The following is a 24926-nucleotide window of genomic DNA, read 5'->3' on the forward strand; positions in this document are numbered from 1 at the left end:
TCTGTCTGTATGGGTTGGCTGGCTTGTTTTGTACTTTGCAGGTTAGCTCTTTTGGACACGAACTGCTGCTTTGCTTTGCAATCATACTGTCCTCAGCACTGTTGGGGCCTTTGAAGTGATACACTGTTAGAAACATATTTGAGTACGTGGGTCTAAAGCACAAACAGACATTCCAGTAAAGAAATTCTGACGAGAGTACGTGGTTACTCACTACCCCCATCTTTCCACAAGGGCACGAGGCTATTTGATGTCACCTGTGCTACGCTAACATTAAGGATTCTAAGAGTACCCTATTCTAATTATTATTAATCCTTAAGAGAAGCAGGGAACATTAATGCTATTCTATTGTTCTAAGTGCTTAAATACACACACGGACCACATTTCTGTAATATTTGATTACCTTGCAATGTTTAATGGAATTACCCTGGCAACATCTTTCTGAAATATTTAAGAACCGTTGTTTGTATAGTACAGACAATAACTGGCATGAATTAAGCATCCTGCCAAAGGTCATGCTGTAAGTCTGCAACAGAGCAGAGATTTTGATGCTGGCGTCCTAACTGCATAGCTGTATTATTGCATCTTAATAACACAGTTATGCTTCGTGATGTTTTAAATCAATCTGACAGCATCAGAGCTTGAAAGGTATTATGCATGACGCAGACTTTGCAGAATCCCAAATAGTATACATTTACTGTAACTGGTATGGATGGATAATTACATATTACAAATTTTAAAGCATGAAATAATAATTTTAATGATAGCATGAAGCATATACTCAAGTATAAATGCAGGAAGGAACAAAAAGGACTTGTGACTAATATACAGCACATAAAAGTCAGTGGACAGGATCACTATGAAAATGGTCAATACTTTTATGTAACAGTTTACTTATGGTTTTATTTATTTGGTATGTAAGTTACCATCAATAATGTAGATACAGTACATAAGAAATGCTTTCCCCCCACTCATTTTACTGGAATAATATTACACAGTTCATCTTTTCGAGGGCTTTATAACTAAAAACCAAATTGGCTAAGGTGATGCCTTCACATTAGTCTTATTCCCATAACGCAGGCACTTAGTTCCACTAAAATCAATAGACTTGTGAGTGTGTAAGTGAGGAGTAAAAGACAAGCATAATAAATACTTTTAATCCAGCGTTGGCAAATAGATATGTAATTCTGTCACACTTATCTCCAAGGCTGATCTTTTATTTGCATATTTTCAGAGTTTTGATCTACAAATGGATTTTAATTTGTCGACTTTTGCAAGAAGAGCCTTGTGGGAGTGGGGGCAGGTCATGCATAATCAAAGAGTAAAACACAGGCAGAAGGAAGATGTAGAGAATCTGAGCTCCATTTCTGTATGAAATGCAATTACCATTATTATAATTTCCTCGTACCACACAAAAGCCTTACTGTAGTGAGTGCCACACATGTTTAGGGCTTTTTGAGAGATGCGAGAGATCCCTATCTATGCAAATGGTACAGTGTCTTATCACGGAATCACGGAATCACAGAATCTTCAGAGTTGGAAGGGACCTCTAGAGATCATCTAGTCCAACTCCCCTGCCAGAGCAGGATTGCCTAAAGCACATCCCTCAGGGCTGCATCCAGGCGAGTCTTGAAAATCTCCAGAGAAGGGGACTCCACAACCCCCCTGGGCAGCCTGTTCCAGTGCTCTGTCACCCTCACTGTAAAGAAGTATTTCCATGTATTTGAACGGAACTTCCTATGTTCTAGCTTGTGCCCATTGCCCTTTGTCCTGTCGCTGGGAACCATTGAAAAGAGCCTGGCTAAACCGAACATGAAAAATTTAGGCATGCTTTCCTCCCTGCAGCACTTGGGAAGAGGCACAGGGAGGTGAAATGACTTTCCCAAGGACACTGTGGTAGACCTGGAAGCAGAATCCACTGACCTGAACCACAGCTCAGGGCCTGAACTGAAAAGATTCCCACCTTCTGTTATAAGACAAGAGTTCCATTAGAAGTGCAAATGAAAAAAAATTGCACTTAGGATCTGTAGCTAGAATTAGACATTGATGGCTGTGGGTGCCTGTGAAACTGCGAGCTTGTGACGCTTTTTTACCTGTGTGACCAAAAGGCTGGGATGCATATACTACTTATACACAGAGCCAACGACCACCTTAAGCACTGATATTACATGCCAAGGTTAGCAGGGGTGTATACCCTGCACTGCCCTCCCAGGCACTGCCCTCCCCACGGTGAAGTGGCAGCTGTACCTCCTGTCACTTAGGGGTGGGTGGGAGCTTTCATTCATCTTCCACTCTGTAAATATTATAGAGAATGCAACTCTAATTTTGCAAACCAGTAGCAAACCAAATCTCCATTAGCACCACTGACCTCATTCTTTACCTGGAAAAATTCTCTCCAGAGATCAGTAATTTAAGTATATCTATCCTTGATAACCCAGTAGTCCTGAAAATGAAATAGCTTCTCTGATGTAAGCAGCAAGAATCAATAACCATTAAGCACATGAGGACACTTTAATGTATGAAGCATACGGGTATCCAAGTCATGCCATCGGCAGCCCAGTTCATTTTGGTAATATGTAGGCACCAAGGACAGGAAGAGTTGTGGTTCTTGCAGAGCACATTGGATGGTCCAGGTGCTCAAGATGTCATAGCTCTGTAAATGGGACTTCCCAGGGAGAGAAGAGTCAAGTGGAGAATTTCGCCCAGTATGTGAGCATAGGCTGCACTGAGGCTTAGCTTTGTGCAACAAAACAAATGAACTAGCTGTGGCTGAAACCATACATTTTTTTCTCCATGTATCAGCACAGCGTTAAATAAGTTACCGGCACTGCCAAAGTGCAATGAAGCTAAGATCTCACCTTTACAGATTCAGCAATGATATTCACCAAGAATCGGGGAGGGCAGGAAAGGAGGGAGTTGTTCCCTAGAAATACCTTCCCCACATGTTTTCCCGGACCCCAGGGTTTCACACAAAGCAGAACAAATCACACCCTTAGCCGTTCTGTTCAGTTCCATACAGCTGCGTGCTGCAGGTGGTGCCCTAAAAATATGTTTGTTTAGTTTGCAGCACTGCAGGCTGCAAAGCTGCACTCAAGAGTGAAATAGATTCCCCTCCCTCGCATTCTTCTTTCTTCACTCTGAACCCCTCTCTCTTTTTAACCTGCTGGAAGAAGATGGTAAGATGTAGAGATAAGGTAGTGGCAATGTGGCTCAGTCTCAAAAGAACCAAACGGGAGGTACTGGTATGGAGCACAGAGTAAAAACTGACAAGCATGATGTGTGGCACTGAGATTTTGGTGGTGTACCACTTCAGAGAGGCAACTGCCGCAATAATTGAGTGAAAAATCAGTGGAAGTGTTTAAAAATACATTTCCATAAACATGAAAAAAATCAGACAGCGGCTGAGCAAGAAGTAATGTGCTGACATGGGAATGGCTACAAGACAGGCATAAATGTGCATTATATGGTCATTTTTTATACCTGTGATACAAGGATCGGTTTACGGGTAGGCTCTGCAGAGGCTGTAGTCTTCTACCAGCATCACCCAATACCGTAAGTGCTCTGTGTCATGGGAAAAGGAGCGGTTGTGGCTGCTTTGCAGCCCCTATTATCACTGTGGGTTATTCCAGACATGCTTTGCATACATAAGTACTAAATACCCAAATTGGGACAATCCATTTTTTATCAGAGCATTTTCTTGCACACATTAGTTCTCAATTCTTCCCCATTTTGAAGATTTTCTAAACCATGAGCATTCAGCTGGTCAAAGTATAGAGACCACCAAACTGATTTTTCTGTTATTTCTTCTGTGTGAGGTAAACTAGCAATTTTGCCCAGTTGTTTGTTTATCCTGAGCACAATTCCCTCCTCAGGAGAAGCTGGCAAAATACGTGTGCGTCATCACATCTGTCTCTCTTTAGTCTCTAAGGCTGGTATCACACAACGAACACCACCATTCTGCACACTGAGGCATCTCCTAACCTTTGGGATCATTTAACCTTCCAGTTGCTTTAATTACTACTTTGTTTAAGCAGTAGAAGAAATGAAAATTCTCCAAAATTTCACTCTTAAAAACCTAAAATCTGCGTTGACTTGCACAAAATTAGCAGCAGCATTCGTATGGTTCACAATCTGGTGCTGTTTGCTTCTAGGACATGTTGCTCTGGGGAGAGAAGGTGTCTTGGAGACTATGAGTATTCTGCACCTCCTCAGCAGAGTATCTGTCTGCAATCCTTGAAATATTCCACAGCCCACCTTGAGACTTGCTTTTTAGATAGTATAAACCATAGGAGGTTTTATAGCTTTTATCTTAGCTGTAATATTCTTTCCACTACATAATCCGCAGCAAATATCACATCTACGTGAAGCCTAACCTTCTATAGCTGGATTCCTTGTGAACTTACTGGCAAGCTGTACAAAATACACTCAGTGTAATGTTTCCAAAGACTGATATAAGTGGTCCTCAATGAAGCTGAATGTCTTTGTAACTTTTTATATGTAGGCAGTAGAGAACATCCTTAAAAACATGCTGCAGTGCCACCAGTCCATGAAAAAACCAAGATCAACATTAGCTTGATCATTGTCATGAACATACAGAAATACAAATAGAAAGCAAGTAACCAATTTGTAAGTTGCAATTTATAGTTTTACAGTTAAAGTGCAAGATCCACTTAAGTGCCCATAAAAGAAAATTGAAAGGAAAGATTAACTTCTTTCTACTAACTGGAGATAAATGTGATCTAAGGCTTGGGTTTGTTAAAAGCTAGTTTGCTGAAAATCAAGTTATCTGCTCTTCTAACTTGTATTATATGTCACTGAGCAGTGTCAGGCAATTCCTCTGTTTCTCACCACATTTAATATGATAGTGAATTTATACCAGCATTTCTACTTGAAAAAGAACCCCATGCCCAGAACTGGAAACGCGAAAATGATGCAAACAGTAGAGTTGCAAGCATCAGGTTTGGAAAATTGACCCATACTTATACTGTGTAGCTCTTTACCTTTCATAATCACATTCACAGTAACATGAATGGAAATATAAACCCAGCTGTAGTCGGTTACAGCTAGCAGATTACCAGTGGTTTGTTATTCTGAACCACTTCCCTGGCTTGCAAAGAATGACCTTATCTAGAAACATGGCTCTGTTTAAGCACAGACACACAAAAAAATCTTGTTGCATCATGAACAGAATTGAGCTTGAATTGTATATTCCTTAAGTTTCTTGTTCATCATTCATTACGTACAAAAAAATAAGTCAGAAAAAGAAGCCTGGATATCTCCTTTAGAGGGCTTTAGGGTATGAAAGTTCTACAGAGGGATGTGGACAGCCTGGATCAATGGGCCAAGGCCAATGGTATGAGGTTCCACAAGGTCAAGTGCCGGGTCCTGCACCTGGGTCACAACAACCCCATGCAGCGCTACAGGCTTGGGGAAGAGTGGCTGGAGAGCTGCCCAGAGGAAAAGGACCTGGGTGTGTTGGGCAACTGCCGGGTGAAGATAAGCCAGCAGTGTGCCCAGGTGGCCAACAGCATCCTGGACTGTATCAGAAATAGTGTGGCCAACAGGACTAGGGAAGTGATCATCCCCCTGTATTTGGCACTGGTGAGGCTGCACCTCAAACACTGTCTTCAGTTTCCAGCCCCTCACTACAAGACATTGAGGTGCTCCAGCATGTCCAGAGAAGGGCAATGAAGGGTGAGGGGTCTGGAGAACAAGTCCTGTGAGGAGCAGCTGAGGTTGTTTAGCCTGGAGAAAAGGAGACTGAGGGGAGACTTTATCACTCTCTACAACTACCTGAAAGGAGGTTGTAGCAAGGTGGGTGTCACCTGAAAGGAGGCTGTAGCGAGGAGCATGGAGAAGGTCTGGGATGGCTCCACTGAAGGGAGGTACCAGGGCTTTCAGGTGAATCAGTCACCAATCTTTTACACGCAGAGCCCACGCAGAGATGTATTGACAAAGAGATATATTGTCCCAAACTCACCTGATACTTGGCCGTTTACACCCAGGCTAGGGAATGGACAGATGGAAAAACTGCTTACTTTTTGGGTAGCCGAGGGCCACGTTATATATTATGGACTGTCCAACTGCCTTACACTAACTCCTGGATCTGGCTAACCAGATTTCCTCTCACTTTTACCAGTATGGTCCCTCTTCAGGCAAAGCATTGGAATCTCTTGACCAAAAAATTTATACAGAGGGCACCCTGGCACTGGTCCAAATTTAGATCTATAGTAACGGTTTTATTTGCAGTCATATATATCTCCATCTGGGCATAAACATGTTTATATCACTAGAGCAATTAATAATAAATAGAAATGCAGATTGCCATTCAATGTGATTAATTCAGTGTTATGTCATCTTTTCACCTCGGTCAGAGACAACACAAGGCAAAATTATTAGTACAGGTAAATACAGTTGAAAAGCCTATCAATTTTCCCCAAAAGAAGATGTTTCCATTCCTTATAAATTTTCTGCAGTGCAACAGTAGATTCTTTTCCTCCTAAAAAGACTTAAGATTTCTGGTTTTGATTTTCATACAACAAACACATTTTTTTCTTTTGGGAAGAATCGTTCCCATTCACCTCAAATGCATATTGACTAATATGGCCAAAACCAAATTGATCAGTTTTGAGTCCTGTGAACTGATCAGTGAATCTATTTTTACTGTTGAAAATTTCTCCTTCATTTTGGCTTTGGCTTTCACAGCAATAGCTGTAACTTCTTATTATGTCACAACTTACATCCTATAGCGTAATTTGAATATAACCTGCTATAAAGGATTTGTGGCATGGTCAAAAGGGAGGTCAGGAAACCAGAGTGCGTCATGTCAAGCAATAAACATACATGTTGGAGCTTCTCATGTACAGGTACCTTGAACTAGCTGCAAGACAACACTAACACATAGAGCCAGGGTTTGTAAAGGAATGCCACAGTACTCCACTGTTCTGGTAATGACATTCTGCAAGAAGAAATCTAGAAATGGTGGTGGAAGTGAAGCTATCCGTAAACACTTACTGCAAGGAAGATCTGAAGAGAACTGTGAGCCACTTCTATGTACTGATATTCAAGCAAACACCCCGAGACAGTGATATAACGATGATCCTCTGGTGCCCAGTCTGGGGCTGGGGTTACTGAGGTCACGGTGCAGCCCGGCCCATTCTCCATCCACCAAGAACGATGCATGGAGATATTAAAGGTCAGAATGAGATCTGTTTCCTGCAAAAGAACAAGTGAAGAATTAATGCGCTGGGATGGTACTCTGGTATCAAATACCTCAGCAAGAGATTTCACAAGATGCATAAAGAAGCAAAGAGCAGCCATAAAACTGCACTGTCACATGAAAGTTGGTGGAGCTTGCCTGCAGCAAGCACAAGTACCTGTATCTTGGCAGGCAGAACTGCTTTGGAGCAGAAGAATAATCCTGCAAGCCAGGATCTGTTCCTAGACATTATGGTATCCTAGACTGTAGCAGTCATTTCTGTTACATTGCCCATTCTCCTGTGGAAACCATAAGAACTGATGGACGTGCACATTTATACAGCAACAGCCCTCTGCTCAGTTCCTGGAAATACGGCCCATATTTTGGTGGTCTGATGTACCAAAATATACAAGAGTCCTTGGGAACCAAGACTTCATAGACTTTAATATGCATGGGTCATCTGCAAGGAGTTTTGTCTCATGGACTCTGTGAAGCAGACCTGTGGTAGTTCTGCTGAAATATTGGAGAAGTTGTAAAAAAGGATTCTGTACATTTGCTTACAAGAATAGTCTCTTTGTAACACCTCTTTCAGATTTTTAACTTCCTAGGAGTCTGTACAGAAAAAGTTAGTGATGTTGCCTTCTCTAAACACTGCTTAGCTTGTTAAAAAAGAGGGGCAAAGAGGCCTGCAACCTTTAACTGCCATGCAACTAGTGCAATGGAGTAACCAGTCAGCCATGCCTTCCATTAAGATTGCATTTATAAATAGTTCATAAAGGATTAATAAATGATTAATATACATCATAAACAATACAACGGATATGACTTTCATAAATTATACTTGGTTGCACATTACTTGAGGGTGTTATACATAGTTATAACAAAACTATGGACTTGGTGGATTCTGTAAGAGCCTACAGTGTTTACCAACCCTTTATAAATTATTTATAGGTGTAACCTCATTGTAAATTGTGACTATCTAGTCTGTGTGCTCATGTGCTCAGTCATGCAAAAAAAATTGCTTTTAAGTAATGTCTTTGCAGAGCCAAACTCTCCACACACCTGACCTACATTTTTTTCAGCCTGTTGATGACATTAATAATTAAGATTCTCATCAAGATTTTAAAATGTAACTATTTAATAAGGTTTACCATGCCAAAAGGAATAAATAGAATGCCATTCAGTAGCAGATATGTTGCGTCCACATTTCCCTCCCTTCAAAAATGGTCGTTTTTTTAATGCCACTTATTTTCCTTTTTTGCAGTAACTCATGTAAAGGTAACTCCATCCAGAGAGGTTTTGGATAATGTCATGACTGACGCATCAATCGATCCCTGATTACACTTAACACTGTAGTGTAGCCGAATGTTTTTTCTTTAAGTTGCAGTTCTTGTCTAAAAGGGCAGATATTTTGTACATTTAAAAAAAAATATCATTTATTACCCTGTACAAGCGGGAAGATTGCGGGAAGGACCATAATATTTTTGTGATGAATAATTACCCTACATTCTCACAACAGCCCAACCCAGTAAATAATAAGCTCTATGAGAAAATGAAAATGAATTTAGTCATGCAACTAACTTCAAGCATTTAAAGGTGATCAAAGGAACCTGCGTATAAACTACGCAAAATTCCCCAAAATAGATATATTTACCTATGGCTATAAGTCTTCACCCCCAACAAACCTCTTCTTTCTTTAGACCCCTCCCCACCAAAGCTGTAGGCACTGGAAAGTGTCTGACAGATGTTTCTTGGAAATGGGCATTTTTACCTTACATCCAAGTCAGAAAACTATTTTTCTTTCTGAAGTCAGGGTTGTTGCCCCTGAGTATAACACCGGCCTCCTCACCTGGTGAAGAATGGGTGTATTTGGAGTAACTCTGCATAAAGTAATAGATTTATTCCTGAATGACTAAAATTGGAATCCATTATGTTATTGTCAGAAGACCTTTAAGCCATTCTAGTTACCATGGAAAATTCTTAACCTCTAGTCTCTTATCAGAGATGCAGCATGAATGAATAGGACTCATTGTCTGGCCCTATTTTATCTATTTTATCATTTGCAATACCTACCTTCACCAGAATCATGATGGACTAAAAATATTTTACAAAGTGCAGACAAGGGATGAAAAATGTATTCCTTGAAAAAGAAAGGGATAAACTGGCTTGCAGGAACTGAGTATTTGTTATGCATCTGCCAGATGCAGTTAAAATGGATCAGGAGGAGCTAAACATAAAGATCAAAACTGGGCTCGCTGGTTGGAACATCATCGTTCTAGAGATGGTTATGTTTGCTCACAAAGGGTGCAGTAATCCAAAACTTCACAGGCTAAAAACACAAGTAAATTTCCAAGTTACACGGGAAATACCACACATTAAAATATTTATAATTACATATGTAAATAAAACTTCACAAAGTCCAGCTTTCTTCCATCCCTGAATTTATCCCCAGATGATTTTCTGGAATAATTTTTTATATTTAGAAAATTCCCTTGCCCTCAAATCATCTTTTGGCAGATAAATTGAATGTTGTGATTAGGACAAAATAATCTTGGTTTGTTCAGGAATAGTCTTTCAGTGCTTACTAGTAAAAAATTACAGATCTTTATCAGATCTACAGCCTATTCTTATCTCCAGGTAACCAGTAAAATGCTGTTTTGTTTCCTCTTCTCATACAATGGTCCTGATACCTGTCACAGAAATGCTATATTCCTCTTCATATTAGTAAAAACAAATAAATCCTACTGAAAGCCCCAATTTCAAATCTTAAAGATCTTTGAATAATATGGTTGAGAAGGCTTTCAAGGAGTCTAGCTATTATGTATTGAATCAGTTAAGAAAGAAAGCAAAAAAATAAGTGGAGGTGAAATCTGGTTCTGGTAAGATGAGACATCATCCACGGCTCAGGTCAAACTTGGCTGGAATGAGAACGATAATGAAGCCAGATTGTCACGAGCAAACACCTAAGTTAAAACCTGCAAATTCCTATCTCCAAAATATATGGGATAAGAATAAACGCAGAAGGAGCCTAATCGCTACAAAGTCAGCTGCTGCACAGTTAGCTCATCTCAGGTATAAATTGCTTTGAACTTGCCTATAACCTTCAAACCACGTCCCACTGTATGCGACCATATAAGCAGAGCAGTTCCTTAGTAGTGAAGGTCACCCAGCTTACGAAAAAGTTTTACTTCAAAGTGAGAAACTGATAAGGGCCTGAATCTCCTTGAAGAACTGTGTAAGCCAAGCGGGGGATGATGTATCTATCATTAACATCTCCCATACTGAAAACATTTAGAGCTATTTTTGGACAAACTCCACTTGCTATTTACTTTATTCTCTGTTTGAATACAGTTTTAGCGGACATAGACAAAGTCTACACTGGAAGCTGGGGATTTGTTGTACTCTCCAGTGTATTTGCGGTCTGTTTTCTTTCCAACATCTGTGGCTCAAACATTATTCTGGGAAATGCAGAGAAATGGTCTGATAAGCCTTGAAGCTATGAAACCTAACAAGAACTGTTGATACACATTGGGCATGCCGATATGGTGTTGTTCGCAGTCTGTATGTCAAGGAAGATTTCATTATTCTAAATTCAACAAACAGCTGCTTCCTTCATGGACAGAGAAATACATCTGTATGAGCTTTATTGATGATCACTGTGCCGCTTTTGTAAATCCTGCTGGTATTTGTAAAGCCTGTTAATGAAAATTGGTGCGTTAAACTAGATTTCGCTATTCATCAAGGAGGGAAAGAAAACAGAGAAAAATATTTAGTAGGACATCTTTGCTGACATTCTTAAAATGTGCTGGTATTTGTAGTAGTCAGGAGAAGTACGGCTGGATTAGGCAAAGGCTAGAGTTTGGAGGTCTCAGAGACTCAGATCTCAGAGATTAGAAGCTGCGACATCTTCAAATTAAGTTTGTAATTTTATTTCAGCTTAGTCTGTAAAAAATGTTGAGCTCTGATGGTTTTGTGCCTGTGTTTAATACGGTAGATAACAACTTTTGCTGGGGTTAAAAGCATAGTACATAACATTTTTTGGCTGAGGACAGCTGATGACAGAACGCAGCAGCAGCAAGCTTTGTAAGAGTTGCCAGAAATTAATACAACCTTCTTTGCATTAAGAAGCAGCTGGCAGACAGCAGTGCTCAAAATGAAGATAGCTCTGTGTGTATTGTATTTCTACTAGTACATATTAGTAAGTATACTATCTTTATGTGGTAATTACAATAAATTACTGTTTCAATGATATTTGTTAGGTGCAGCTTAGAGAAGCTGGTCCCATACACAGTGCCAAGAGAAAAATGAGGCAGCAGTGATTCAGGCTGATCCTCTTTGAAAGTCCAGGAGATCTTGCAGGCTCAGGGAAATTAAATTGTACTGACTTCAATGGTTGTGGCTTGCTGTGTCATGGGAAATAAGTTTCTCACATTCTTCTAATTAGGAATTGCTGAAATCTGTGTAACCTGCCAAGCTTCTGTACAAGTTTTGTCAAATACAACCACGTAACCACTTGTTTCATTTTTCAAACTCAAGCTAGCAAGAACAGGCTGTTTGGAGAATGAGCGATCACACAAGCTTTCAGTGATAAAAGATCAGGGTCTGAAAGCATTTGTAGTTCTGGATGCCTTGGATGCACAGAGGCCTCTACAGGCATTATTTTTCTTCTGTTATCGCACTTTTCCACTAAAACTAGCTCCCATCAGGCAGTACCATTTTCTCATGCAAGGAGATCTTTTCCCGTCTAAAGAAAAATCTGCCCTCAGTGAAGGGTCAAAATAGAGCTTAGCAGATGGGTTTCTTTTTTTTTTTTTCTTACTTTTTATTCTTTTGCTTTTTAATCTACAGTTGAGATACAAGAAATAATTATTGAATAATTGTGCAGGGATCATGGTTATTTAACGTTCTTGATCTTTCTTATCCTGTTGCATCTGAAGTGATTTTTAGCATCTCTGCTTTTTTGTATGTGTGACTCTCATTCATTTGAATATTTTTTTTTAGTAACCTAGAATCCTGGTCTTTAATTTCCTCATACAAAACAACTTTCTACTAGTATAATTCCAAATTTGATTTACAGATGTGTCATTAATCAGTTAGGATTTAACCAGTCTGAATCCACCCAACAGATTTACTTCTGATTATTTCACCCATGAAAACCAGCAAAAGTCTCACTGTTAGCTTTTCTTAGTGTTCTGTTAAAAATGTCCCAACTGTATCTTAAGTGATTTCCAATGTACTTCCAAAGATTTCAATGGTTTCCTCATAAAGATACTAGCGTGAAAGAGATGACTCAGGTGTCCTGATTTTCTTTCCTAAAATGAAGCTAGAGTGTTATATTAATAAAATACTACAAAATAGTCCCCAAAAAGCATAGGTACTACTATACGGTGATTAACATTGTCACTTACTATTCTATGATACACTTTCTATCAATAATCTTATGAAATTGTTAGAGCTGCAATCAATATTATCTTAATTAAGATCTTCATATTTTTCTAGTATTGGAATATGTACATTGACATACCTAACATTTTTTTCTGCTCTGTTTCAACTCATTAAAAAAAAAGATACCTGCTAAACTCCAGAATATTAATTTCATCAGTTCAGCGGCATTAACATTTTTCATTAATGTCTTTGTTTAAAAGTTTTCTATCTATACAGTTCTTCCGTTAAAAATATCACAAAAAGAAAATAGAAACTTTTGGTTTGCATTGCAAGGTTTAAATGATTATTACTATCCCATGAATATTTTTCATATTTAAAAAGAATATTTTTAGACTAAGAATGTTCTGGGCTAAGACCCTTAGAATTTTGGGGGGGCGGAAGAAGAGAACTAAGCCCATCCCAGTAGCCCAACATCACTTATCATGGGGACTGAGAAGTTGCTATCACAAAAATTTTAATTTGGCTCTTGTACATATTTAGTGAAGATCCTGAGCACTAGAATTTTTGTAATTTCTAGGATTTAACCTTGTGCAATGACAAAATACACTGAAACAGGCAGCTGACCAGAGGCACTCACATCCCTGAGTAGTAGCTAGCTCTGTGGAATCTTATTTATTTCTCACTGTAGAATAATCAGGGATGCCATTCTGGAATTAAGAAAATTTGTTGAAGGAAATTGAGTTAAATGTAATACCTTGTTTTGAAAAGTTTCTGTTATGACAAATTGCCATTCTCTGAGGAAAACATCTTGCCTCCAAACTCTGTTAATGTGGGTGCGCAGTGGGAAGTTTTCCAGTCTCAGGTGATCTACGTTGTTCTGTCTCTACCGATGGGCATGGGACGATTACCAGATCTTATTAAAGGCAATAAAAAGTAGCTTCTTTCATTCCAAAAGACAAAGCTATTCTGAAGTTTGGATTAAATCTGAAGGTACAAAGATGCAATTTAAATATTTACTGGTGTACCAGAAGATGATGATCCCACAGATATCTTAGAGGGTAAAGTGTCTGCTTTGGAGTGGAACTGTGCAGCCTGATTTAGGGCAGGGGTCCAGAGCTGGAAACAGGGTGGTGGCACGTGGTCTCTTTTCAAACCACACCAAATCTGTGTTCTATGAAACAAACTAGCAAAGAGTACTGTGTCCGGTTCTGGGGTCCCCGGTTCAAGAAGGACAGGGAACTGCTGGAGAGGGTGCAGCAAAGGGCTACCAAGATGATTAGGGGACTGGAACACCTCTCTTATGAAGAAAGGCTGAGGGACTTGGGGCTCTTCAGTCTGGAAAAAAGACGGCTGAGGGGGGACCTTATCAACACTTATAAATACATAAAGGGTGGGTGTCAGGAGGATGGGGCCAGGCTCTTTTCAGTGGTGCCTGGGGGCAGGACAAGAGGTAATGGGCACAAACTTGAACAGAGGAAGTTCCATCTCAACATGAGGAGGAACTTCTTTACTTTGAGGGTGTCAGAGCTCTGGAACAGGCTGCCCAGAGAGGTGGTGGAGTCTCTGTCTCTGGAGACGCTCAAAACCCGCCTGGACGCGTTCCTGTGCAACCTGCTCTAGATGACCCTGCTCTGGCAGGGGGGTAGGACTGGATGATCTCCAGAGGTCCCTTCCAACCCCTACCATCCTGTGATTCTGTTATGACTGTACTAAACTCAGTGTGGCACTGGATCTCTTTCCGAGGTGAAGAGAATGTTCTGAATGGTTCCCACGCCCTGGTTATTTGAGTTTAAAACACATGATCTCACTACTTTCACAATATATCAGTACTAGTTTTTTATGAGTAAGGCATAATGCTTTTAAAGAAGTTTAAGTTCTTTAGCCTCTCAGGACTAATTTATTTTCCCTTCTTTTTAAACAGTAAAGGAGGTATATCTCTTGTCTTGGTTTACTTAGACAAATACACAGATCAATAGCGCTTACAATTTGCAGACACAAATATATATAACCTCTTAATTCTACATAAAACCCTTCTAAGCACAAGGACATTTTATATTTGGATAACATCCAGAAGACTATGCAGAGCTTCCAGTGAGCTGGGAACACAGTTCTGCAGGCTGCAAACAGATAGGTCTAGGCCTTGGGTAAAATAACAGGATGAAATGAATATCCTTAAAATGCTTCCCTTTTCTAGAAGAAATGGTTTAGTGAGTTGCTGAACAACCTCAAGAATACTTTCCTTGATCATCTCTGTCCAAGGCAAAATTTTAGCATGGTCTAACATTTAGTAAGGAAGGATGCAGAAGCATATGGTGTAAACATAAACATCAGTAGGTTTATAGAGTGTATATAGGTGTATCAGTTGTGTATCGGTAGGTATATAGAGTGTTCTTTCAGAAAGAAATTCCAGCTGATGTGATTTGTTCAGTGTCCCTTGGTGTTGGTTACTACCTAGAGTTAGGTGCTGTAAAACAAAGTGTGTGTGTACAGTGACAAACCTTTGTTTTCTGTTTCCTATGACTTTTTATTCTCTTTTAAAAAGTAAATAATTATCTTGTCTATCTTTTTTTGCTTTAAATTACCAAATTCATTCACGACCCTAGGGGGGAGCTCATGTCTACAGTGAAGAAATTTTTTTCTGTTTGAATCAGCCTCTGCTGTCAAATCTAGGAAAACCTACTACCTGCAGCATGTGCAGGATACAGTAAGTAGACTTGAACAGAGTTCTCAGACCACAGAAACAACGTTGTTATCCCAGAAGTGGTGTTAGGAAACATAAGATCATTGTCATGCAGAAGGACTTCATGAAACACCAGGCTGAGGATAAATGCGTGTTGTACATAGTGCTCTATAGTCTAAGCACTTTTAGCCAGCAGTGATTTTATATGCATTACGGTTACAAAATAATTAAAAAGAAGCCTGGATCAGTCAAGATATTACTACAAAGCATGTGGAGTCATCTTACTTTGATTCAAATCTAGCCCAGGTGAATATTTTCCGAAGGGTTCACTTCTGTTGGGAGGTTGCAATGAGCTAAAGCATGGATTTAAAATGCATAGCTAGTCCTCACAACCCACTTGCATTCTCAGTGTGAAATAAAATAGCCACATTTAAATGGTTTGAATTCCTCTGCAAGTCAATAGAAAGGACCCAGCTGAAAGAGAGTGCTAAGTACTCCTGAAGGTCTCTGAAAAGCTGCTTATAGAGCCTAGATAAGATGTTGAGCACGAAGCCAGCCACAGAGTGATGGTGGGGAAGCACAGAGGCAGAAGTGGAAGTGTGGCCCAGCTCCATATAGCCCTTATGCCTTGTTCAAGAAATGGTGCGGAATAACTATCTCTGCATCGACTATTTCAGGCTCTTTCAGTACAACTTACACCGCTATTGACCAGGCGGATAGATGTCATCATCCACAGAATTAGATTCAGATCTGAAGCTGTGCAGCATTCATGTAGCTTGCAAATTTGGGACAGTAAAACAAAAGTCACATCAGCGAAGCCGCACCAATACTCAGCATGATGTGCACAAAGCTCGCATGTAGCAGTCTCGATTGCAATACTGTTGAATGTTTATAGCAAGGGTGTTTCTCGCCATTAGTTTGATACATTTTACTCCTAAATGTGCCTTTTACCAGTTTCAAGGGATTGCATAGCTGCAACGCCACCAGATGACACAGGAAAAACTGTGTCACAGGTTTCAGTGTTCAAGTGTGGCAAGAGCTATACTTACCCCACGGTCTTTGAAAACCACCTTTAGTTCCTGTCTGCAAGGTTGTATGTATTTTTTTAAATGAAAAAGACATTTATCACAGGACCACGTTATATGACTGCACTAAACTTTAGTTCATAAAGAGTTCATTCATGTCCTTGCAGTTGATGACGGTTATTAGAATACCTAAGGCTATATTCAGATTTGATAAATCAAATTCTTTTCACTTTACATGCAGTAATTAATTTAACAGTAGGTGAAATTGCTCTCTCTTTTTGTGGTGTGATATTATGTCACTCAGCATGGACCACAGATTAGTTTTATTAAAACTAATTTGATTATGCATTACTGTCATCTAAGTACAGAAATAATACGATCTAACTTAGCTTGAACACAGAGTGAATTACAGATATTTTGTATATTGGCTGCTTCCTGCTTTTGAGAACTATTTGAATTATTTGTAAGTACCAAGATGCACATTTTCTCCTGTTCTAGAGCTGATATTTCTTTTTTTTCCCTACACTTTGCCTCAGAAATAATTTTGAATAATGAGACTACTCTGGAATTTCAGTTTTAGGTAATTTTAGATTTCAAAATGAAAGAAAAGAATGTGAACAATACTGTTAAAAATGTGTTTCAACATTTTTAGGAGAAAATGTTACACTTTTCCAAACTTGACTTACTAGGGCATTTAGGCAGCGTTTGCAAATTGGAATGGAAAATGTTAGCACCCCACATAACCACTGTAGGTGATACAGCTTCAAATCTCCTTGATTAAGAAATGCAAAAGAAGCTATTCGCAAATTTATATTCTGACAGTACAAGCCTCATGGAAACAGACTAAAAAGAAACTTTGTCCCCTGCATTAATAAAGAAACTACAATATCAAACAAGCTGATGTTAGCAAACGCTTCAAGCGCGTGTCCTTCCCTCTTGTGAGCTGTTGGAAGACGTGACAATGCCCACCACTTCAGTAAACTGCAGCCTCCTAAGAACAATTCAAAGCCATTTAAAAAGATTCAGTGCATAACTTTGGGTAAATGTATGGTTTTTATTAAGTTTTCAGAAGCACACCCTGAGGAATAATATTATGATGCCACGCTAGGTATTTTTAGCTAGTACGCAGGAAAGTAAGTGCCTCATGTACAGCAAAGGAACTGTAGCAATTTAAACCAATTAAGATACTAATCCATAGATGAATAGTCTGTCACTCTTTTACATGTTGACTATGCAGCATGCAATGCTGCTAAAACATAGAGGACTACCTGCATATATAAGAATATATGTGTTCTTATACATAATACAAGAACACCTAATTTATGATGGCGAGATCACCTCAATAAAATGATCCGTTATTTTGCTAGTCTTACACTTAGCACCAGTTCGTACAACATATATATCAGCCTGTATAATATACATAAGAAGTACACAAAGTATTATGCAGAGTCAGTGTGCAGCTTTACAGTTTTGAACTGATGGTACTATTAAGTGGTAACAAGTAATTCTCCACATAGCACATTATTTCTTCCTAGAACTCTTTACATCAGCTTTTGTTTCCTGTGATTTAATTCTCTTCCCTCCTAGATACAAATATTTTCATCTGGTATTTTGTGGAAGATAGATACAGTGGTTAACAAATAAACCATGTTATTTAATGATGTAACAAATGCTGTTTGGTATTGTATTTTCCACTGCAGTCTTGTAAAAGCTTTATTCTCCTTTTAACAGTTAAATAAAATTAATATAAGGAAAAATAATGCAGACGGATTCGAATATTTCCTTTTTTAAACAGTCTTTGCCCCTGCTTTTTACTTCAGGTATTAAAGTGCAAATACAGAAGAGATGTTTCATAAAAGACAACACAGAAAACCCTATTAATTGAAGAGTAGGATCTAGTATCTGGCAGGCACCCTTAAAAATTAATTTCTAGATCAGTTATGTATTAATGATAGTTCAGTGACAGTTCACGTTAGGTGCCAACTCCACTGTCACTGAAGGCTTATGTTTGGATGCATTGCTCCATCTTGCAGGGTGCAAAAGGGAGGATTACCTTGCTGTTCAAATTTACAGCGGTTGGTCCCAAGGCAGTTTGAATGTGTGGGCTTCCCTGGAGCTCTCCCTGGGACTGAGCACTGACTGGCAGGGGAGCAGCTCTGCAGGAAAAGACCTGGGGTCCTGGTGGCCAAAAACCTTCTGGTCTGCATTAGGAGGAGTGTCACCAGCAGGCCAAGGAAGGTGATCCTTCATCTCTGCTCAGCACTGGCGAGAGCACCCCTGGAGTCCTGAGTCCAGTTCTGGGGTCCCCAGTACAAAAGAGACGTGGACATACTGGAGCCACTCCAGCAAAGGCCACCAAGCTCGTTATGGACTGGAGCACAGGGTGTCTGAGGAGAGGCTGAGGGAGCAGGGCCAGTTCCGTGCTAATAGCAGAAGGCCTGAGGGGATCCTACTGCTGCCCGTAACTACCTAATGGGAGGGTCTAGGGAAGGCAGAGCCAGGGTGCTCTCAGAGGTCCACAGGAGAAGGACGAGAGGCAACAAACACAAGCTGGAATACAGTAAACTGACCAGATGTAAGGATTTTTTTTAATTATTTTTTTTTAGCCATGAGAATGGCCAAACACTAGAACAAGTGCCCAGAGGCGAGGTAAAAACTCCATTCCTGGAGATGTTCAAAATTTGACCACAAAACCCCTCGAACAATGTAATTTAATTGGCCCTCCTTTGAGAAGGCAGTTGCTCAAGGTCACCTTCCAACCTAAATCATTTTGTGATTCAATGTGTCTTTCCTTGAAGACTTAGAAATATTGTTCAGTTGTTCAAAAAACAAAAAAAATCCCAGCCAACCAAGTAAACAAAAAATCCCAATTACAGAATAGATTGTCTTCCTGCAGCATGAATATCAAAATCCTACTATAACATACCGGGGACCACGACAGTAGTAAAAGCAGAGCAACTCAAATCTGACCTGTACAATACTCTGCAGGGAAAACGTGCTTCCAGGAACCAAGAGTAGATACCTAACTTAGGTGCTTTCTGCCTCGATACAACCCAGATGTGTCTCCTTCAGTGAGCTGGGGAAGGAAAAGGTTGCATTGGAGTGGCATAGATATTGGCCCCAAAGATTTTGTAGAGATTTTTAACGATGCAACTACATTTAGGGTTCTTCTCTATCTTGCTAATGAAATACCACAAATAACCAGGAATAAAACAATGAAAGTGCTCAAAAATGTAGGAAATTTCTTTCAAATTATTTTCTGTCCCTTGCATTCATTCCATCTGAGTCATATAATGACAGTACTTAGGTTTGCATATTTTATTTGCAAGCATTTCATGCTGGCTAGATAAAATTTCACTTAGGAAAATCTCTTCAGTATCCATCTCTGTATCCAAAGACTCTGCAGTTTCCAGCCAGGATTAAGATGAAACACTAGGAGCAATGATCTCTAATGAGCGTAGCTTGAGAGGAGTAACTAAAACAGAGCTCTATCTCTGTAGACTGAATCAGTGATTGAAAACTTTATTTAAGAAACTGACGGGGAGTAGATTTACCATTCTAACTGTAGTGTCTGTGTCAGTTTCTTAAATTAAGTTTTCAGGAGCTGATTTAGCCCAGGGAAATGCAGAAATCTGGTTGAAGGCTCTCTTGGGGCTGCTTATACTAAATTTTTTGTTTGTGTTTAGCGCTAATGCAGAATTAGAGGAACTCCACTGTCAAGATGTTAGAAGATCGATGCTCTTATTACTTTGAATTGGAAAGCTGGTATACACAATAGAACAGTCACAGGGGGAAGAATGATACAAAGAGCTCTTCTTTGATTTCTTGGTGCTTAAGAATATTACAAGACACTGTCAATTCAAAGAAGTAGAGGGTTGGGGTTTTTTTGGTCAAGGAATAAACATAGTATATCTGGCTTATTAAATATAGAATGGGTAAAAATATTTTCAAGGAAATGTATATCTGCCCAATGGAAAAATATATAAACTTCAATAAATAATCCATTTTTTCAGTATCTATATAAACATTTCACTATGAAGTGCCAGCAATATACCACATGTGCTCTATCTCTCTCTTTGGAGTAAAACTCTCATAAAATACTTGTAAGAGGGATCTTTTATTTACAAGACACATAGCTTTTACATCAACATCACTGATTTTTTTTTTTCTTTCTTGAACAAAAGCATTGGAATTATTAAAATTTCTCTGAATTCCTAGTACTAGAGCAGTTTTCTGTAATGTGTGTTAGTGCAATTCTGACTTCAATAGGAGATGAAGTTGCCCAGAAAAGGTAGCAGTGGAGCCCAATAAGCTTCCAACTGAAAAGAAATGCTTTAATTTAATCTGAAAGAATGATCTATAAAGTATTATTAAATTAAGGCATACATCTCTCAAAAAAAAAAGTAATCAGTCTCAGAAACGAATGACAGAGTTAGGCCTGAAAATATAGATTGCGTAGTTTGGGACTCAAAAGTTAGGAAATGACAGACTTCTTGGTTTTGCCCTAGCGCACCTCAGCACTAAAATATAGTATTAATTACACACTATTTTATCACCTGAACCGAATGCACAGCATCCTGTAAAAGTTCATCATTGAGTTACCCTTACACATTTTTCAGTCCTATAACATGTGGAGACTTACAGCTTAATCCTAGATAACTTCAGAATTTATTACATTTTTTGCACTGCCAATAATTTCATTAAATTAATGGGAGTCTCACAGTATGTGATACTAAGTTTGTTATACTGAACCCAGACATTCAGATAAACGCTTTCCAAGATGTACACTGACCCCATTAATCTATACTTCCATATTGATGGTGACATGGGTATCTTTTTCATTCCGAGCATGGTTTTCCTGCTGATATTGGTAAATATACTGTGATTCCTTAGCATACTGACATAAACTTGGTCATATGAGACAAAGTTTAATGTTGTCAAAATCAAGACATTACATCTCTTTTCTGACCTACGCATAATGCATTCTGCAAAAGCGAAAACAATATCCAGAGAAAAATTTCAATAGTTCATGATCACAATGGGAAGAAGTATCACGTGATGCTATGCCGTGATGTGTTGTGGGTCCAATAGTACTGTATTTTGATTAATTACATGAATGATTGAATAGAGAAAAGACTTATTAAGTGTATACTGAGAGGTTGCAATATGTTTGAAGATAGGAGTAGCATTCAAAATAATCTTGAGAAACTTGAGATTTGTCCTGCAAAGTGCTATTCAGCAGGGACAAGGGGAAAGTACAACACTTATGTTGAAATAACTAAATGCACAGACACAGCACGGGTAACAACAGCCTGGGCATTGCTCTCTCACAAGGGACTGGAATGTTATCACAGTTCACAACATGAATAGAAGTCAACACTGTCGTGTGGCTGCAGAAAAACAGTGAACTTTCTGGGTTGTATAAACAGGAGGGCAGTCTGCAGCACTGATACAATTCATGTTGGCTGAGTATTGGCAAGGCTTCTGCTCAAAAGAGTTCAAGAAAAAGAGAGGACTGACTAGAGAGGAGCCAAATGGGAGCAATTAGAATGAGCAGATGTCTGAAAACAAGACCTGTGAAGAAAAATAGAAGCAACTGGGGTTCCTGGCTCAGAACAGAGAGGACAGAGAGTATAACTCGCTTTTCAAAAGAACTGAGTAACCTGTGTCCCTGTCTATAATGGAGAAACATCCTTCAGTGGCCCAGGAACTAGCCTACAGTGCAAAGAGGATACAAATTAGATCTTGGGGAAAGAAGTTTCTGAAGCCAAGGGACAGAAAATCACTGGAGGGAATGCCTGGATAGTCTGTGGGATCTATTGTTGCTGGCATTTAAAAACAAGATAGAAAAACTTCTGTCACGTTTTTGTACATTTTTAGGCTGGGGACATGGACTAATTGACCTACTGAGTCATTCAGCAATGTGAATCTATGATTCTAACGACTGAAACACAGTTCTGGGAATACATATTTATAAATATGTAACACTTATCACTAGTTATTCCACTGAGATTTGATGTATTTAATATAATAATTGGAAGTATCCAACATGTAAAGCATAAACATAATTGAATTTAAATATAAGACTTTTCCCTGGAGTTTTCTAACAGATATGAGCAATTTTAATGCAAGAAAAGGGAGCTTTCATTTACAGAAGTAATTTTAGGTGAATGACCCTCTATAAAAATTTTCTTCTTTCCTAGGTTCCCAACTTTTGATAGGATGATTCCTAGAGGACTGCACAGTCCATTCTGAGGAACTCTTGAAACAGAGTATGACCTGTAATGGCTAGGATGCAGTTCTCTAGCTTTGGTTGTCTACTTCTGAGCTAGTCACTTATATATTTGGTAGAGCTGAAAAGGCACTTTCAGGATATGAGTCACCTCAGCAGGTATAGAAGTCTTTTTCAGTATGATGTGAATCACACCTTAAAGTGTCCTTTGTTTGCAAGTCCTTTGGCTTTAGAGCAGATCTAGATACTAATCCAAAGGTAGATATCGGCATTAAATTCAACTCCATATACTTAAGAAATAAAATCAGAAGTATAGATATCCTGGAATACACATAAATCAGATGAAAAATAAGTAATAGTATATATATACATAACTTGTGACCCAACATCATGGTTTCTGCAGTTAGATGTGCTAAGAAGGCACTTAGAATCATAGAATCATAGAATTGCCTATGGGACCTTTCAGATCATCTAGTCCAACCATCAACCTAACTGACAAAAACCATCAGTGATCTAAACTATATCTCTAAGCACTATGTCTACCTGCCTTTTAAATACCTTCAGGAATGGTGCCTCAGCTACCCTGGGCAGCCCGTTCCAATGCTCGATAACCCTTTCAGTGTAAAAATTTTTCCTAATATCCAGTCTAAACCTCCCCTGGCTCAACTTGAAGTCATTTCCTCTTGTTCTATTGGCCGTTACTTGGGAGAAGAGACTGACCCCCACCTCTCTACAACCTCCTTTCAGGTAGTTGTAGAGAGCGATAAGGTCTCCCCTCAGCCTCCTTTTCTCCAGACTAAACAACCCCAGCTCCCTCCACTGCTCCTTATAGGACTTACTCTCCCGATCCCTCATCAGCTTCAACCAGAAATAGCTAGTATTAGGATAAGTATTGGATAAGTCTGAAATTCCCTCATGCATTAAAAAATTGTTTTAGTTAAATATATAATGTGGAATTTCCTTTGGAAGAATACTGAAATTCTGCTTGAAAATTAAGAAGATTATTTGCTTTGAAACATATGCTTGCACACAAAGCGCCCCTTGATATCTTCTGTATTTTGCAAAGGTGAGCAAATGTGTAACCAATTTAGTCTATGGTTAGTGTGACAGGTAACCATGCGTGTAAGTTTTGCTTTCTTTGTGTGAACCTGAAAGTAATTTTCCTAGTTTCCATTTTCGGATGATGATTTTCATATCTGTTCAGTCCTAATTTCCTACTGAGTATTATTCCACTCCTTAGCTGCCATCATACCTGTTGTGATCTTTATCTTCAATAATTCTGGTCTCTACTTAAGGTCCTTTGCTACCAGCTGTAATTATCAGCCAATACTCACGTAACATGCCTATGGATGGATTAGATCCAGTGGTTCTTGATTCTTGCACAGAGTTCATATGCTTTTGAAATATCAGCAGGTAAAGCTCCTTTTTCTAGCTTCAAACTAGATACTAATCATTGGGCTAAAATATAATATGTCCTTCTGATGAAGAGCAGATCAAAGTTTATGATTCCTGTTCTATGTGCAAGAGCCATGTTCTGTTCAATATTGCAACTCTCTAAATCAGTCATTAGTGGCAGTGTTTGCTCAGTAGTGATAAACACTTTTACTGGATCTCTGGATATAATTTTGTGAAATGGAGTTTCTGATATTACCACCGAATGATGAATCAGAGTGAACAATCATACTTGATATTTCCTATTAAAATCAAGTTATTAGAGTTATATTATTCCTCTGATACAGAGCAGACAGTTTTACTAAACATGGAAATAATCTATAACAAGATAGAACTAAATCTTTGATAAAACCCAAATGGAAGATTATAAACTCCTTGATCAGACGAGATGGAAAATCTTATCATTGAGGGGATACTTATTGGATTTATTTTACAGAGTTAGAGCCTCATTTATTTATCAAGCCCTGCACATTGTTTAACCATTCACCCCAAAACTACGGATTGCAGAAATAGGATATAAAAAGGCCTCTGCCTTTTTCTCTGCCCATTGGCAGAAAATGGCAACAAGCGCGTTAAATTGATCCCTTTAAATTGCATAATATAAATGAAAATACTCTTGGTTCTGTCTCAACACCGTTAAGAATAAACATCTTTAGAAGAAACTCTCAGAAATGGACAGATGCAAAGATACGTGCATATAGATATGCATCACTGCCTGTATACATGTTTGTGAGTATGTATAGACACACTTACTTCCTCTCTATATGTAAGGAAGGGCAATAAGTGAAATCAGTGCCAAAGGTGCCAGGTGCCAAAGATACTTGTGATGAAGTGTTTTGTAAGGAAACAACTATTTTCCACTGGCCCAGATGACTACCATAATTTAAATGTCTGAATTTCAGATAATTTGGGTTATTTATGTTTTTCTTAGTATTCCTGAAGCTGGAAGAGAGCCTT

General features: G+C 39.0%; 1 protein-coding gene across 2 annotated transcripts in view; it reads right to left on the reverse strand.

Annotated features, from left to right (window-relative positions):
- Positions 1–24926, reverse strand: part of NKAIN2 (sodium/potassium transporting ATPase interacting 2) — a 571249-nt gene that overhangs the window by 80678 nt on the left and 465645 nt on the right. For both annotated transcript variants that reach the window (XM_063329688.1, XM_063329685.1), the window contains exon 4: positions 7012–7212. In XM_063329688.1, coding sequence (XP_063185758.1) covers positions 7012–7212 — 201 coding nt within the window. The remainder of the gene's footprint in view (positions 1–7011; positions 7213–24926) is intronic.

The sequence above is a fragment of the Chroicocephalus ridibundus genome, chromosome 3 (genome assembly GCF_963924245.1).
Source record: "Chroicocephalus ridibundus chromosome 3, bChrRid1.1, whole genome shotgun sequence".
In the NCBI taxonomy this organism is placed as follows: domain Eukaryota; kingdom Metazoa; phylum Chordata; class Aves; order Charadriiformes; family Laridae; genus Chroicocephalus; species Chroicocephalus ridibundus.